This window comes from Sceloporus undulatus, chromosome 1, assembly GCF_019175285.1.
Source record: "Sceloporus undulatus isolate JIND9_A2432 ecotype Alabama chromosome 1, SceUnd_v1.1, whole genome shotgun sequence".
In the NCBI taxonomy this organism is placed as follows: Eukaryota; Metazoa; Chordata; class Lepidosauria; order Squamata; family Phrynosomatidae; genus Sceloporus; species Sceloporus undulatus.
Genome location: NC_056522.1, coordinates 56930487 through 56946256, shown reverse-complemented (window position 1 = coordinate 56946256; position 15770 = coordinate 56930487). Strand labels below are relative to the sequence as shown.

The window sequence follows — 15770 nt, the reverse complement described above, 5'->3', positions numbered from 1 at the left end:
GGTTGGATATTCCTTTGGTGGGTGGGTATCTATTCAGGAAAGGCCTGCCGGAAGAGATCCGTCTTAACAGCTTTTTAAAAGCTGTTTAGGGTGGTAATATGATGGATCTCATCCGGCAGGCATTCCATAATCTTAAGATCAGTGTTATATGGTCTCTTCTAGTTGTACCAGAGGCCAATCTGGCTGCCATATTCTGCACTAATTGAAGTTTCCAGACCAAGCACGAGGATAGCCCCATGTAGAATGCATAACAGAAATCAAGCTGGGAGGTTACCCGTGTGTGCACCACAGTTTCAAGGAAAGGGGGAAAAAGCTCGAATAAATACAGAGAGGCCAGCCCATGTAGGGCTTTAAAAGTCCTCAGCAGCAGTTTGTAACGAATATGGAAAGGGAGGGGGAGCCAATGGAGGGATGACAATAAAGGAGAAATATGGTCATAGTATTGAGCAGACATAATGATGCGTGCAGCTGAATCTGGTCAGAAATTAAAGGACGGAGGTGAGAAAGAGGAAGAAGCCCCACCAGAAGGAGGTTACAAAAATCCAGTCATGAGATTACTAAAGCATGGACCAGAATCTTGGCAGTGCACGCCAAAAGAAATGGTAGGATTTTAGCAATATTATAAAGAAACAATTTACATGCCTTGGCTATAGGCTGAATTTGGGGGATACACGATGGGGAAAAAAAATGAAACCAAGACTGTGGGCTTCCTGCACAGATCAAATAGAGATATCATTGACATTTGTTGTCACATAGTAAGGGCACAAAGTGCTCGCCCTTATTAGTGGGACAGAAAGGTCTTCGTTTCAGGTGAAATATCTTGCTTCTAGGTTGCACCTAGGCTTCTTTGGAACAGAGGTCTGCATATTTTAGATTCTAACTTTAGGACAACATTTTAATTTATGTCAAGTGCAAGGATTAAAGCACTACCCTCAAGTGCAAAATTTAGTGTTGTGCTTTAAGGAATCTCGTTCATCAGGGAAAGGAATAGAGGTCTTCATGTAATTGAGTGGCTTATGTTTAGATTGAAGATGTCAACATAATCTTAAACCAGCACATTGAAAAAAAAACTCTTTGGGAAGAAAATCATCACCACACTTTGAGGGTCATATTATGATGAGAAGAAAAGGGAAAGATCATTTGGCAAATTGTTCTTTAATAAAAACACATAACGTAAGCTTCAATATCTGAAAGAAAGGGATCAAGTGTAAGAGATAGCCTGACTGGTAAATCCCTTGCACAGGCTTTCAGTGGTATGCTCCATGAAAGTACTGGTATATCTTAATTTTTTTTACAACCCATGTTTAGATATCAGATTTAGATCAGTTAAAACATTTCATTTCCAAGGGATTTTTCCCCCAATGAATGCTTAACAGTTTTGAAGATCATCAAAACAGTGCTAGGATAGCCAAACAAGGAAATAAATACCGAAGCTTGCCTTCCAACTGTTAACTCCAAAAAGATTATTGGATATTGGATTCATGCTTTTAGTGAAAAAGGTAGCAGCTGGAGAATATAACAGCAAATAATGCAAAACTTTGTTTTTAAAAAATACATTATTTGAATTCAACATGGCTTTAAACTGTTTTGATGAACCGCAATAGCAAGTGACAATATTTTTGATTTTTAAAATTCTTAATCTTGACATTGCCATTATAGTGCATTTTATTGTATCAGCGTGGTACAGTACCTTTTAATGTCTGAGGGTGTGTGACTACCACCATGTTAGTGGAGAGAAAAGGCAAGTACAGTACTACTGCACCACAATGCAAGAAAATTAAGAAGAGAGAGGGAAATGGCTAGCTTCCTATTTAGGTTTTAAAGAAAATCCATGCTCTTAAAACAAGACCACAGGCTAATCTGTACCACTAATTCTTGGCTTAATCTATGTTTGGAACAAACTGGGCTGCTGCTTTCTCTTTTTTTAATTCAAAAGGGCTGACTGCATGCTTCTCTGGTGAGCAATAACATGGTCTTATGACCCCAATATTCTCTTTCCATCCCTATGTTTTGATCAGCCCTTCTTTGTTGCACTATGTGCAAATTTAGATGTTAAGTGCTTTGGGCACAGCCTTACATAATTTATTTGGTCAGTGAAGTGCCTACTACACATTTGGGGCCTGTAAAATGGTAATGAAATCTCAGCAGCACCAAACAGTTATGGAACATATGAAAACCTCACATTAATCCAGCACTTTTCACAATGGAGTATCCCAAAGAGCCCTTTGAACGAAGTGAAAAATCAGACTGCCTCCACGCCTATAGAAACAAAGCTGCCTCCCAAGTGAAGCTCAGCAGTAGCTCTGTCCTAGGTCCACAGCAGTAAGGATACGATGGGTTCACTTGTATGCAAGCCACTTCTGGTACAGGTTGGACAGACGTAAGTGCTCCCTACGCATCTGTAAAGATTCATTTTTGCTCAGGCTAGTAACAGGAATGAAACCATGTTTCATTCTATGATGAAAAACAGAAGAGTGGTGAGGGGCTTACTCTAGGAAGGATGGTCCACTTTCTGGACATGTTTTATTGGGAAATTATCATGGAGGGCAAACCTGTGTTATCTGGAGGCTGAAAAGCCATTTAGAAATAAAATTTAATGGAGAAACTCCCTATTTGCAGCATCATTGGAAACAGACCCATTGCAGTGCATCACAACATTCTAAATAAATTTTATAGGTATTCAATGGGAGAAGGGAAAAATTGAGAGAGGTTCCTGTGATAACAAATGATCTCACTGGAAGTATAGAGCAGGAGTAGCACACATGCATGTTTAGAAGTCAGTGGCATGAGCTGACCTTCCATTTTCAATTAGGGCCTTTGGGGGCAACACTCCAAGTCTGAGGAGTAAAGGGGATTTAGTAAAGGCCAAGTCTTAACTTTTTTTTTTATTATTTGTCTGAAGCAGATTAATCCAACTCTCTGATCCATTATTTTAGCTTCCTTTGTGTCCAACAATCAAGCTGGGGCTTTTTGCTGTTAAATGAAACAGACATTTGGACACTCGCCCTTTTTGGAGCATACTTTACTTTTACTACCTCTAATACTTGCTTTGTCCAAAACTAAAGAACAATAACCCCTATTTACTGCTTTTTAACTTTGATGGTTTGGCAGGGAAGAAAGCAAGCCATTGCCTGGAAGGCCAGTGGGACAGTACCTCTTGTACTGACCACCTCTTCCCTGCCTAACTTCGTCTTCCTTTTAGGGAAAACCACTTTCTGTGAAGGAAAGTGTTCTTCCCATGTCTTTATGTGCAAAAAATAGTTCCTTGTCCTATAATGTCACAATTCCATAAAACCCATCAGTAGGACACTTGATGTACATTGCAAGATACAGTAGTTCCATACATCTTCATTTCTGAAATACAATAGAGTACTCCCAATTCAGAGTCTGTTCAAAGCTTTGGAGTTTTAAGACCAACTACTTTGTTTTGTTTCCCATAATGAAGCTTTCCTCTACTGATTGCAGGAAAGGTGGCAGCACTGGCAATAGCAGCTAAAGTAAATCAACCAAAATGACATCAAAACAAAATAACAGACTGTTAACAGCAAGCTATAAAGCTTAATAAGAAAATAAGAAAAGTGAAGGACAGCTGAAAGTCTTATCCTGGTGTCTAAGTATTACTAATGAGAATACTAGTTGACTTCCTCATGCAGGGACAGTACTGAAGATTTTTTTTTCCTGTTAGTCACCTCTTGCACATTTGCAAACTGCTTCCTACTCTTTCAGTGATGCAGCTGGAGAAAGTATAAATACATCTACATGATACAGACCTCAACCGTTTTGAGGTATGTTCAATTTACCATCCCATCAGCAAACAACAATAGGATTCACTTTAATGCATATATAAAACATAGACGGCTAATGTGTTGTTAAAATGTTGGACTAAGAGGTGAGGAACTAGCCTCCAAATCATTGTGTTGCTCATGGTACACCTTGGGCCAGTCAATATGTTTAAACTTGGCTAATCCCACATGATTATTGTGAAGACAGAAGAAAGTAATACTTATCCATGCTGAGCTCCTTAGAGGAGGGAGGAGGAAGAGGAACAAAAATGCACTAAATAAGTAAACTAAATGAGCAGTGGTAAGGCTGAGTAACCGGAATTCTAGATTTAAGTTACAATCTGGCTGTAATACTGATAGGGCTGCTCAGACATAATGTCCAAACTTAAGACCATGATATATGTGTGAAGTTTACTAATGCTTGCTAAATTCATTCTGGTACAAGTGGTGGGGGAGAAAAGGCAGCCAAGACATTTTTGAATGGCTCAATGAGATTTGTAATATTATTGTCATGTTAAAACTACTTTAGCTGAAGCAAGGCAGACCACATGGAAAGCCATTTTAATGGCTTAGTTTTTTTAAAAAAAAAAATAAAATTATTGTAATATATTGATATCCATTTGTTTTTTTAAAAATTGTACAACTATTTGATGTAGAAATTAATGTTTTATGAAAGCATATCAAACCCACACTTAGTTTCCTATACCTCGGTTTTTATAAAAAAAACATCTGAGGGAGGAAGTGGTCAAGAAACAGGACTAGTAAAAAACTCCATTTTTTTTTGTTCCAAATGTTCCAAGATACACTTCTATTGCTCCAATGTAAAATCCAAACAGCATCTGAAACTCCACCAAGAGTTTAGGAAAGTCATCTCCTGTCAACTCTCATCCATGACCACTTCTCAAGTTCCAAGCTGATCTATGAACTTGCAAACTGATGTTGTTTGCATAATATGTCCCAATCACTAAAATTTAGACTTCTTCATATTAAGAAGGAAATGCCCTTCAGAGAACTTTAAACCTTTGCCAAGTCAGGGCACCAAGCCAAAGATAGCTCAATGGGTTACTTATCTCTCTGCTTAGCAGAACAATGAGAGGAATTCTTACAGGGAACAGGCACAGAGAGTGGCCTTCAGATTAAGGCAAAACTTTTAACAGTTACAGGTGAATCAAAAGTTCCCATGAAGTCATACATTTTATTCCCGACGTGTCCTTTTATTCCATGAGAACTGCAGGGCAGAAATCTTGTTTCCACCCCATCAAAGGGAAGCATGATTTCATGTTTGGGATGTTTGTATTATGCAGGACACATAACACTGATGGAGAAATGTCTGTTCTCAGTTCAGACATTCTCCAAGTGGCATTTCACATTTCTTTTACAAAAGGTACATGCATTAAAGATACATTTTGTAACTTTTTCAGACAACAATTTCCTGAACTTAGTTGAGCAAATTCTTGATGTCTTCTACATTCATTGCAAAAGGAATTAGAGCAGGAACCCTTTTCTCGCTTGTTGATATGGACCCACCAAGACAACTTTGTTATAGGGCAGAACATAAACACCAAAAATAATAATACAAGATTATGCTTTTCTTTGAAAAGCAATGTCCTGGGTCTGTTTGATTCAATATAGGTGTGATCATAGTCAACAGGTGATTTGAAGGACTATTTTAACCAAGGAGTCCTGGTAGTGCAGTGGTTAAATGCTGGTACTGCAGCCATTCACAGGCACAAGGCTGTGAGTTTGATTCTAGGCAGGGCTTCAGGGTCCATTCAGCCTTGCATCCTTCCATAGGTCGCTAAAATGATTACCCAGCTTGTTGAGGGCAACTGGCTTACACACTGTAAACCGCTTAGGGAGTGCTAGTTCACTGATAAGCGGTATAGAAATGTACTTGCCATTGCTATGTTAAGGAACATACTTAAAATATTAAACATATTTTTACTAGTAACAAGGGCAGCCTTCCTCTTTTGGTGCAAAGGCAACCTAATTAAGGTTCAACCAGTAGAACTCTGTGGGGTGAGCTCTCTGCACTGTACTACAAAGGTGTTGGTCTGATATTCTACTTGGGGGACTATTCAGTAGCCTAAACATGGCACTGCAGACATAGAATTTGCTAATTTCAGGAAGCCTATTGAGCCTGTTGTACACCTAGAGCATTTTTATTATAAAGAGCAGGCTGAGCATGCAAGGGAGAACCACTTGTGTAGAGAGTAGGAGAAAAGTAGATGCAAATCAAGAGCCTAGTAAGATTAATTCAGTTTTCCTTCTTTCATATTTTTGTTTAGATGGGAAGCCAAATGAAAAAGTCTTTTTAAAAAAGCCATGCTAACAGCTGCAAAGGCTTACTACCTATCAGCAAAATCAGGAGTCTGTTACTACTGCTTTCACAGGTGACCTGGTTTCTTTCATGAAGATTTTAGTTTATTTCTCATCACTTAATTGTCTTATATAATCTATCTTAGACCTCAACTGCTAGGATACAGCACTTCAAAATCCAGTTGCCAAAAGGCAGGAATGTCAGATTAAATAACCAAGAGGATGAGAGAAATCCTGATGTTAATATTATACATTAAAGATTCTGGAATGTCAACTATTTGGTTCACTATATAAGACAATGTATTCATTTCATGTCAAGAATGCAGTCACTTAACTCTTACTCAAAACCAAAGCCTCCCAGACTGTCATAGGACTCTATCACTTTTGATTTTTACAATGCTACAGAGGCAATGTTACAGCCTTAAAGGTGAGAATGATAAATATTGAAAGAGTACTTGAACAAAAACCATGGCAGAAGTGAAAATCAGAATTTTCATACTCGGGGCCTGTGTGTTCAACACAATTGCCTCTTTTGATGCTGCTCTGAAGAGTATGGGACATGGCAGTTTGGACAGAATGTCATGACCTAACATCTTGGAGCTGCAGAAAGGAAGTGGTTAAAAAGCCTCCTGTCCTCTGCATCACTAGATATTTCAGAAATCAACGTGGGAGGCACAGGTGGGGGTAGGCAAATAGCCAAAATCTTCCATGCTGCTGTAGTGGTTGAACATGGCACAACTCCAAAAATGTAGAGCTTTCTACCTCCAGCCGACAGAGACAATGCCCTGGTAAACTGGAGCCGCATTACTAATAATGCTTTAACAAGCTCCACTCTACCCCCCGCCCCCCACACACTTACCTTTCCTAAACCTTCCCACTATGACAGCCTTCACCACATGCAAATACCACTTCTTGTTCTTTTCTGGCCTTGTCTCATCATAGTTTCCTGGCTTTTTTCAATTATTGACATCCCTTCCATCCTTTCCCACCCTTCAGCCCACTTGGCTTACTCTTTAGCTGAAGAAGCAAAAGAAAGCTAGAAGATGGGATAACAAGCTGATTTTGTTGTAGATATGATGCCAGAGGGGATATCTCTGCCTATTAAGGTCCCATAAAAAGTTTGTTAAAGTTACTTGGATTAAAACCCTAAGGTATGTGTATATTATCTCACTTTCTGCCTTCATCTATTTATTTTGGAACAAATGAGTCACCTTAGAATCAGTAAATCACTGCATGAAACTTAAGAGATACAAAATTGGACTGGCATCCAATTAGGGACATACACAGTGGGTCCTTTGTTTCCACTAGGCTTTGGTTCCAGGACCTGCTGTGAATACCAAAATCTGTAGATACTCAAATTCCTTTAAATACAACAGCATAGTAAAATGGTGTTGCTTATATAGAATGGCAAAAACAAGCTTTCTTTTGGAATTCATATTATTTTTGAATATTTTCAAGCTGTGAATGGTTGAATCGGTGGCTAAAAAGTCCGTGGATACAGAGGGGTGACTGTACATATGCACATTTCCCTACTTTTTGGGGGCAGAATCATATTGACTGTCACATCACACTGCTGACTCAAGTTCAGCTTATGGTCTACTAACACTCCTAGATCCCTGTCACATGTACTGTTGTCAAGCCAAGTGTCACCTATCCTCTATCTGTATATTCCATATTTTTCCTGCCTAAATGTAGTACCTTACATTTCTCCCTGTTGAAATTCATTTTGTTAGTTTTGGCCTAGCTCTCTGATCTATTAGGTTCTTTTGAATTTTGATGTTCTCTGGGGTATTTGCTACCCCATTTAATTTGGTGTCATCTGTAGATCTGATAAACATGCTCTCTGTTCCACCATCCAAGTCATTTATAAAGATGTTGAATAACACTGGGCTCAGGACAAAACTCTCTGGCACCCTGCTAGTGACTTGTCTCCAGGATGAAGATAAGCCACTGATGAACATCATTTGGGTTCCATCAGTCAATCAATGTAGCTAAACATTTCTGTGATCCTGCCTACCCCACACAAAAGAGTGAATGGTCATGCAGCGAGGCTTCAGAGGCTTCTCTGCATTAAGTCTGGGTGATGATGGTGGTATATGGCTGAGCCTAGTGCATGGTGACCTCCTACACTATGCTGAGTTATACAGGTTCGAAGTCTTGTACTTGGAACACCAAAACTGTAGAATGGCAGGATTCCTTTTATTTATTTACAAATATTCTAAAAATGCTTATAACTAGTAAATTATATTTATCATTCCAAAAATGATAAATGTTAATTTTAAAGAAAATTATTTGCAAATACAGGGGTACCCCGGGTTACGAATTTAATTCGTTCCGCCGCCGCGTTCGTAACCCGAAAAGCTTTCGCAAGCCGAAAACCCATAGGCGCTAATGGGGAAAAGCCGCGATTTGGTGTGAAAAAGCGCCGAAAAGCACCAAAATTTCTTTCGTAACCTGAAATAACCTTCGTAACCCGGAACAGTTTTTTTCAATTGATTTTTTTCGTAACCCGGAAATTTCGTAAGGCGGCGCATTTGTATCCCGGGGTACCACTGTATGGGATTTTCTCTAGAGTGTATGTAAAAAGGTAGTTCCTCATTATTGCTGTATCCCATATTTTAACAGTAGGAATCCTTCTATCCATGTTTTAAATCTGTGTCAAATTTAGAATGTTCTTCCATACAAAATCTAACTTCTTCCCATGAGGTGATCATCAGAGAAAAGTAACGGACTAGGACAATGTGCTCGGGAAATTGACTATGGAGGCCTACACCCATGCTGAAAATAGGAATCTTAGGCTGAAACCTGGAGCTTTTGCCTTCCCAAGCTCAGTGTCTGCGGCCTTTAGTAACCCCACAGCTTGCTAATATGAACTTCATAAACTGCTTTGACATCCCCATGGAAACAGAAGGAGAGGTCATAAATAGAGGATTAGCACCTCTTAACACAGAGCAAAGCAAAAGAGGCAACAGGGGGTTTACATTTCCCGCATTAAGGGGCAAGGGCTGCTCAGCAATGAGGGAGGGCAGGATGGAGAAGGAAGAGTGCCACAGGGGAAGGGCAAACTGCGGGTGAACTACAAATGGTAGACAAAAGGGGAACAGGCACAGGACAAAGGGGGCAACAAATCTAATGAGTTCCTCCTTCCTGTCCCTTCCACCACCCACTGCTAATACCTAGCCAGCCTGTCTATTTCTTGGCTCACATCACCCCAGTAAGGTACACTGCAGTGACTGTTTGCCACTGTGCCACTTTTTCTGAAACTACACTCATCCTCCTCCAAGTTCATAATGTGTGGTAAAATAAAGCAGCGAGGTGGGTGGGGAGGGGTGGAGAGTGCAAGAAGACAAAGAAGGTGCTACTTCACACACAAAGTTAACCTAAGCCAGGTCATTTGTATAAAATATGGTTTGTGGGAAACAAATTAAAAGTGTAGATAACATACCCCTTGTCCATTTCTTAAGTCCTGTCCTTGTCCTCCCTAGTTCCTAGACACCTCATTTTCCAGTCCTAGTTCATCTCAACTAGGCCTGCAATGGCCAAGAACTGGTAATCCCACTCTTCCTTTTTAACAAATTCAAGAGGATTGTAAATCACACTGACTACGTATAGAGAGATTATCAAGAAGACACAAAAATTGCTTACACTTCAGTACTTCTGTTCTACAGGGGCCTGTCCCCCCCCCCCCCCCGAAATACAGTATTACAAGATCTGACTCCTGTATAAAAGTCTGTTGCCGTCAGCCCATCCATCTTAGTTCAGGTGGAGGGGATGTTTTCCCTTTAAAACAGATGACTACTGACCTGTTGAGAATTGGTTTCTTGTTTTTTGGAACAAAACCTTCTGGAAGGTTAGGCCTATGATTTGGCAGCAAACCTGAAAAAGAGAAAAGCTTCAGATATAAATAAGGAACAAGCAGGAATATAGATACAAAGTATGCATATGACTGTAGCCTAAGCACTTAACTAGGATTCTGAATTCAAAATATAATGAGCAGCCAGCATAGTGTAGTGGTTTGAGTGTAGGACTATGAATCTGGAGACCAGGATTTGATTCCCAGCTTGGCCATGAAACCCACAGGGTGTCTTTAGGCAAGTCATACACTGTCAGCCTCAGGGGAAGGCAATGGCAAACTTTCTCTGAACAAATCTTGCCAAGAAAACCCTGTGATAGGGTAGTGATAAGTCAGAAACAATTTGAAAGCACACAAAAACAAAAACTACCCTAGAAATGAAGTGAAATCTTCAATATGTGAAGAGAAGATCTGCACACATCAGGCTGCTTTTCTTTTGCCAAGGAACATTTTGGGCTAGTCTCACCACCACCACCACAACACATAGAGGCCTAAATACTCCAAAGGCACCAAAGCCTGTCTGATCTTGGAAGCTAAACAGTGTCAGCCCTGGTTAGTACTTGGATGGGAGACCACCAACAAATACTAGATATTGTGGGCTATATTTCAGAGGACGGAACTGACAAAACCCTCTGAGTATAGTTTGTCTAAGAAATCCTATGAAATTCATGGGACAGCCATAAATTGACAGGTGACTTGAAGTCTCCCTCCACACAACAAAATAGAATGGCACAATCCTAAATGAGGTGATGTTAATTATGTACAGCTAAAGAAAGGCTCAGTCAGATCTCATACATTTTTAAGCATTTCATAGAAACCTATCACATTTATTTTAACATATCTCTAAAATCAAAAGGGTGAGAAACTTGGTCCAAAATGTAAAACCTCAAAATATCATTGAAGTATGAGCTCAATAGACTTCTTAGACTCCCTGTATGCACAAAAATATTATTGATTAGAAATCCCTAGTACCTTATTTAGAAATACATCCAATTCCTGACCATATTCTAGTACAAAAACCTATGTTTTTATTTCTCAATGGCTTTCTGAATTGTTTACTGGAGAGACATGATAAGGAAGTGTTCTTAATATTAAGGGTAAAGAACACACAGAGCAAAAAGGAAGAGGGGATACTTCTGTCTCTTTTGTCACTCATTTGCTTTGTTACTCCTGGGTCACTAACAGGATCTCTGGTATGTATTCTGCAATGTTAAGCCACTTCCTGACCTAACATATGGATTGTTTATACTGTATACAATGCAGGACAGAAATAATTATCTGGTAAGTTAAGAGTTGTTAATTAATTAGAAGACGATACTCCTTGAAGCTTAACTTTCTATTGCCACAGAAATGAAACTCGGCAATGGCAGAAATAACTGGTTAAGAATAACTGTATACTTCAGAAGAAGAAAGCAGAAAAGGCAAATCCATTAAATCATGACTTTTGGGGGTAGCTATGTCCTAGCGATCCCTGGTATCTCACTTCTTGTGTGCTATTTATTTCTGCCTAAAGAAACCATACAATGGAAAAGGGATAGCTCCCAAACAGAAGTACTTACCTGCTCGATGAGCCATTTGTACACACACTGCAATCTTCTTATGCTCTACTAAACAAAGGCCTGTGATCCTCCGTGGCAGCATCCCTCCATCAGAGCGTATGAACTGACTCAGCAGTAAGACATCCTTAGGAAGCAAAGTGAAAGACAAATGCAAAAATCAGAGACTGACCAATTAAGTAATCTTGCAATACATATCTGTATAGATGCTCCTGAAAAGCAGAAGCAGGACAATTCTAGAGTGCCAGCACAAACAGCTTCTACAACATTCTCAGGTGTCACAAAGGTGTTTTAAGATCTGTTTACTCCACCTTCTGGATGTAAAACCACTCCCTCTAGTCTGCCTAGGAATGCAGAGGATGACACTCAGGGAAAAGGGGGACAGTCACTTCAGGTGATAAAGTGGTCCATTTCTTGCTAAGAGCAAGATCCCCAACCCTAACTATATTATTTAAATAAAACAAAGCAATCTTCAACATGGAAATTATGAAATTTGATGATGCCTGCACATCAAGTGTACACTAGTTTCCATCCTGTAACATAAAAGTTCAGGTTCTCTTCAGCATTTGACACAAAGCTTACACCTGTTCTGCTGTATATTCTTCTTGCCTTTTGTTTTTAATTAAAAAGAGAAGCCAAAAAGAAAGGACAGCAGCAAATCTTGGGCTCCAGAAGACTGATATGGGGTATTGGTGTGTGGGGGGATAACCTCTTCAAAGATATAAGAGGTACAATAATGCTACCTTATGTCAGAAATCAATATTATAAGGGCAAAATGATGTACAAATACCATTGCTCTAGAGATCACTCATTCTTAATCAGGGAAGCTCTAAATGTTATAGGGTTTAAACACCCAGAAAACCTCTGATGGCCATGCTGACTAGCACTTCTGGATCAAACTACATCTGAAGGTCATCCTCCATGTTGACAATCACTACAAGGCTAGATGACCGCAGGTATAATTAGAATGTAATTAGTGGAAGACTATTTAAAAGGTTATGCTAATGGGAGACTAAAGATGTTATCACAGTCAGTTTACACATTACTGCAGAGCCATGGCAACAGTTTCCACATGAATTATTCCCATATGGCACATAAGTACATTCAATATGAACATGGCAGATACATTCCTGCAAATGCAGGTACAGTTTGGGTTGACTTACGATAGAGCAGCACTGGAGTGGAACATACTGACCACTCACATAAGCAGTTGATTTTGAACTGAAAATAGCTGAATAAGTTAGTCCAATGAGAACTGGGCAGCTGACATGGACAGTATGAAACTGTCCTGAAGTACCTCAAATGAACTGGCATTTGAGCATCTTGGATTACAGAACAGATTTTATATGTATTATGCTTGAACTGTACTAGCTTGTGATGTGAATCACAATCTGTTCGGTCTAGTGTTTTGTAAAAATGTTCACTACGTTAACCTGTTTTTCCTCTGTACTGCATTGTGCACTGTGCATTTTAAAGAATGGTAAGAAGCTGAACCTGAGATAGGGAACTTCCTTGTGGTGATACTGTGAAAGCACAGAATGTTATACAGATTTGATACCTGATTTCTCCATTTGCTGAACTCACCAAGTGACTTGAAATTCAACAAGTGTCTCCTTGATTTAGAATTGCTTTTTCAAGTAACTTTTAATGAAGGAATAACAATCCTTAATATGTACATGATTTTATGTTGACTTTTGAAACCATGAAGTGTTGCATCTGGCTCAAAACTATTATCCAAGGTTGGGTGACTTCATGTTATCCAAATCTAATTAATTCAAAATTTATTTTAACCCTACTTTTTAATTCAAAAACTCTCCATGTAATTTAGATTCAAAATTACTATCAATAAAAGCAAAACAATTGAATAAGAATGAGCCGAACATGCAGCCACGGCAGAATTAAAATAATTAAAATCAATTAAAATGACGTAAAGGTCTGAGAAGCCAGAACAGTTTTATGAAATAAAGCTGGGCCAAATCATGGAAACAACAAATTGAAAGCAACGTTACCTGTAACATTGACATTTTGTTGGATAATAGCGCATAATGATGACCCCTTTGTAAATAAATTCACAACACACAGCATTGTTATTCTGTGTAGGTGTGCAAATGTGTGTGCAAGGGTTAGCAAGACTAAAAGCCTCAGAAGCATTTTGAGAACCCCCCACTTTTTAAGGATTCTCCCCCCAAAAGGGAACAGAAAAGTAGGTTTAAAAATGTGTAATGCAATGACAAACCATCTAAAATTGTATCCTCAATAGCTTTGAGTTTAATACTCTTGTTATCAATGACCAACATTAACTTTACCTTCAATATTACTTTTAAAATGCAACCTTCCAAGCTGTGGACCAAATGAGGCTTCTCAGGGAAACAAAATGCCACAGTTAAAGCTCCACCACTGAAATGACCTTATCTTTGGTTCCCACTTGCTTCACCTCAGAAAGTAGTGCAATATGAAAGCATACCTGAAAGGCAGACTTGCTTGGGAAAATATAATCTTTAAGGAGCTGGGGTCTAAACAGTGTAGGCTGAATGATTAAAATTGGCACTTTCATGCTCAAGAATGGCTTGGTAGCCAATGCAATATTTAGTTTTAATTCATTCCATGGCTTTTGTAAACAGTGATGCTTCTGCAGTACGGGCAGATGAAACTTTGAACCCAGCAGCAGAAGTTTGTATTAGTGTAAGAGGCCATACACCATTCATGTCAACAGCAAGGCTCACCAGGCAGAGATGGGAATACTCCAGGGCACACTAATATTGATTGAGTGGAAGCCCCCTTCAAGATATCCTCTGGCTTCTCTTAAAATGAAGGACAACTTCCACAGCCAAACTGCATCTCTCATATGGGTATACAGCTACCCGTGCTTGTCCATGCTTTAATGTCATACTTATCTCTGTTTGAAAACTATTGTTTCACCATGAAGTGGTTTGGCAATTCATTGACAAAGCTTACTTTGAAATTAAAGTTTAATCCTAAAAGAGCCAACTAATTAGTAATTGTATGACTATATGACTATTATTTTATTAGGTGGTATGAATAAAACAAGTTCCTGACAACCACATGCAAAGTTTACTCATTTCCATGAAGGGAAATAAAGAACAATTCAGTATGTAGTACCTCTGAGGCAAATGCTTCAGGACTGATCAATATGTACTACAGGAACACTCTGGAAAATCTTCTAATAGTCAAAGGTCCTGATCTAATGTACCTGCTACTTTCTAAACTGCCACAGAACTAGTGTGACCTTTTCGAGAAGAAGTAGAATGTGATGGAGATAAAGAACTGGCAGCTTCACTGTAGTGCTCATTTCTAAATTCTGTCAAACCAAATAAACACAGCAACCTATCTACTTCCCATTTGTAAAAGTCTTTTCAAAACAAATCTATTAGGTCCCACCCATTTCAGCCCTGCATGTTGTATGCTCCAAGCCATTTGGCTTCTGAGTGTTGCTTGCTAACAAAAGGTTACAGCAACCTCAAAAAGATCCCAGGGGTAAAAAGAGAGGGACTCTCCCATTATCCTTGTACAGACTGATGTCAGCCCCTGGGATAGTGCAGAGAAACAGTCAGGTTTTGGGGCACTGGAAAAACAAAGAATCTAGAAGGGTTAAAGGAGAGTGCGAGTAATCTGGCAGATTTGCATACTGCCGTCATGTTCCATGAAATTAACATTGTGTGCTAGTGCACAGCCAAGACTGCAACCACAGATTTGCTTTAATCACAGGACAGCTCCTGGGAGAGGCTGAACACAGATTCCCACCCCTGTAATCTGAAGGATCTGATGAAAACAACTTGGACTGAATTAATTCAGGGCTAATAAGCAAAGGCTATAGTTCTGTCTCTGCTCTTTGCTGCCAAAGTGAGATGACATTTACTCCCTGATCAGACTAATCATGTTCTAAATAAGAGAAAAGGAAACATGTTTTGCTTTCACCTCCACAGGGTATTTGATTTCTTCTGCTGAGTAAACAAAACCCATTGTAGATAGCACATTCACTGGAATTAGAGGAGAGCTGAAATTGTTGGCAGAACAAAGTATCTATGGCTACCTGGGAAATTGACAATTTGATTAAAAAGCCATCAGTTTGTCAGTATCTGTTTTTACAGTCAAAACACTCTTATCTTATCACATACAACATGTTTATATGTGTCTTCAAGATGACTTATGGTGACCCCATGAATTTCATAAGGATTTCTTAGGCAAGGAATACTCAGAGGCCGTTTTGACAATTTCTTCCTCTGAAATATAGCCTTCAAT

General features: G+C 39.2%; 1 protein-coding gene across 2 annotated transcripts in view; it reads right to left on the bottom strand.

The window, feature by feature from the left end:
- MRPS18A (mitochondrial ribosomal protein S18A) overlaps positions 1–15770 on the bottom strand; it is a 36006-nt gene that overhangs the window by 2217 nt on the left and 18019 nt on the right. For both annotated transcript variants that reach the window (XM_042438604.1, XM_042438596.1), the window contains 2 exons: positions 11514–11637; positions 9905–9977 (listed from right to left, as the gene is read on the bottom strand). In XM_042438604.1, the coding sequence (XP_042294538.1) occupies positions 9905–9977; positions 11514–11637 (197 nt within the window). The remainder of the gene's footprint in view (positions 1–9904; positions 9978–11513; positions 11638–15770) is intronic.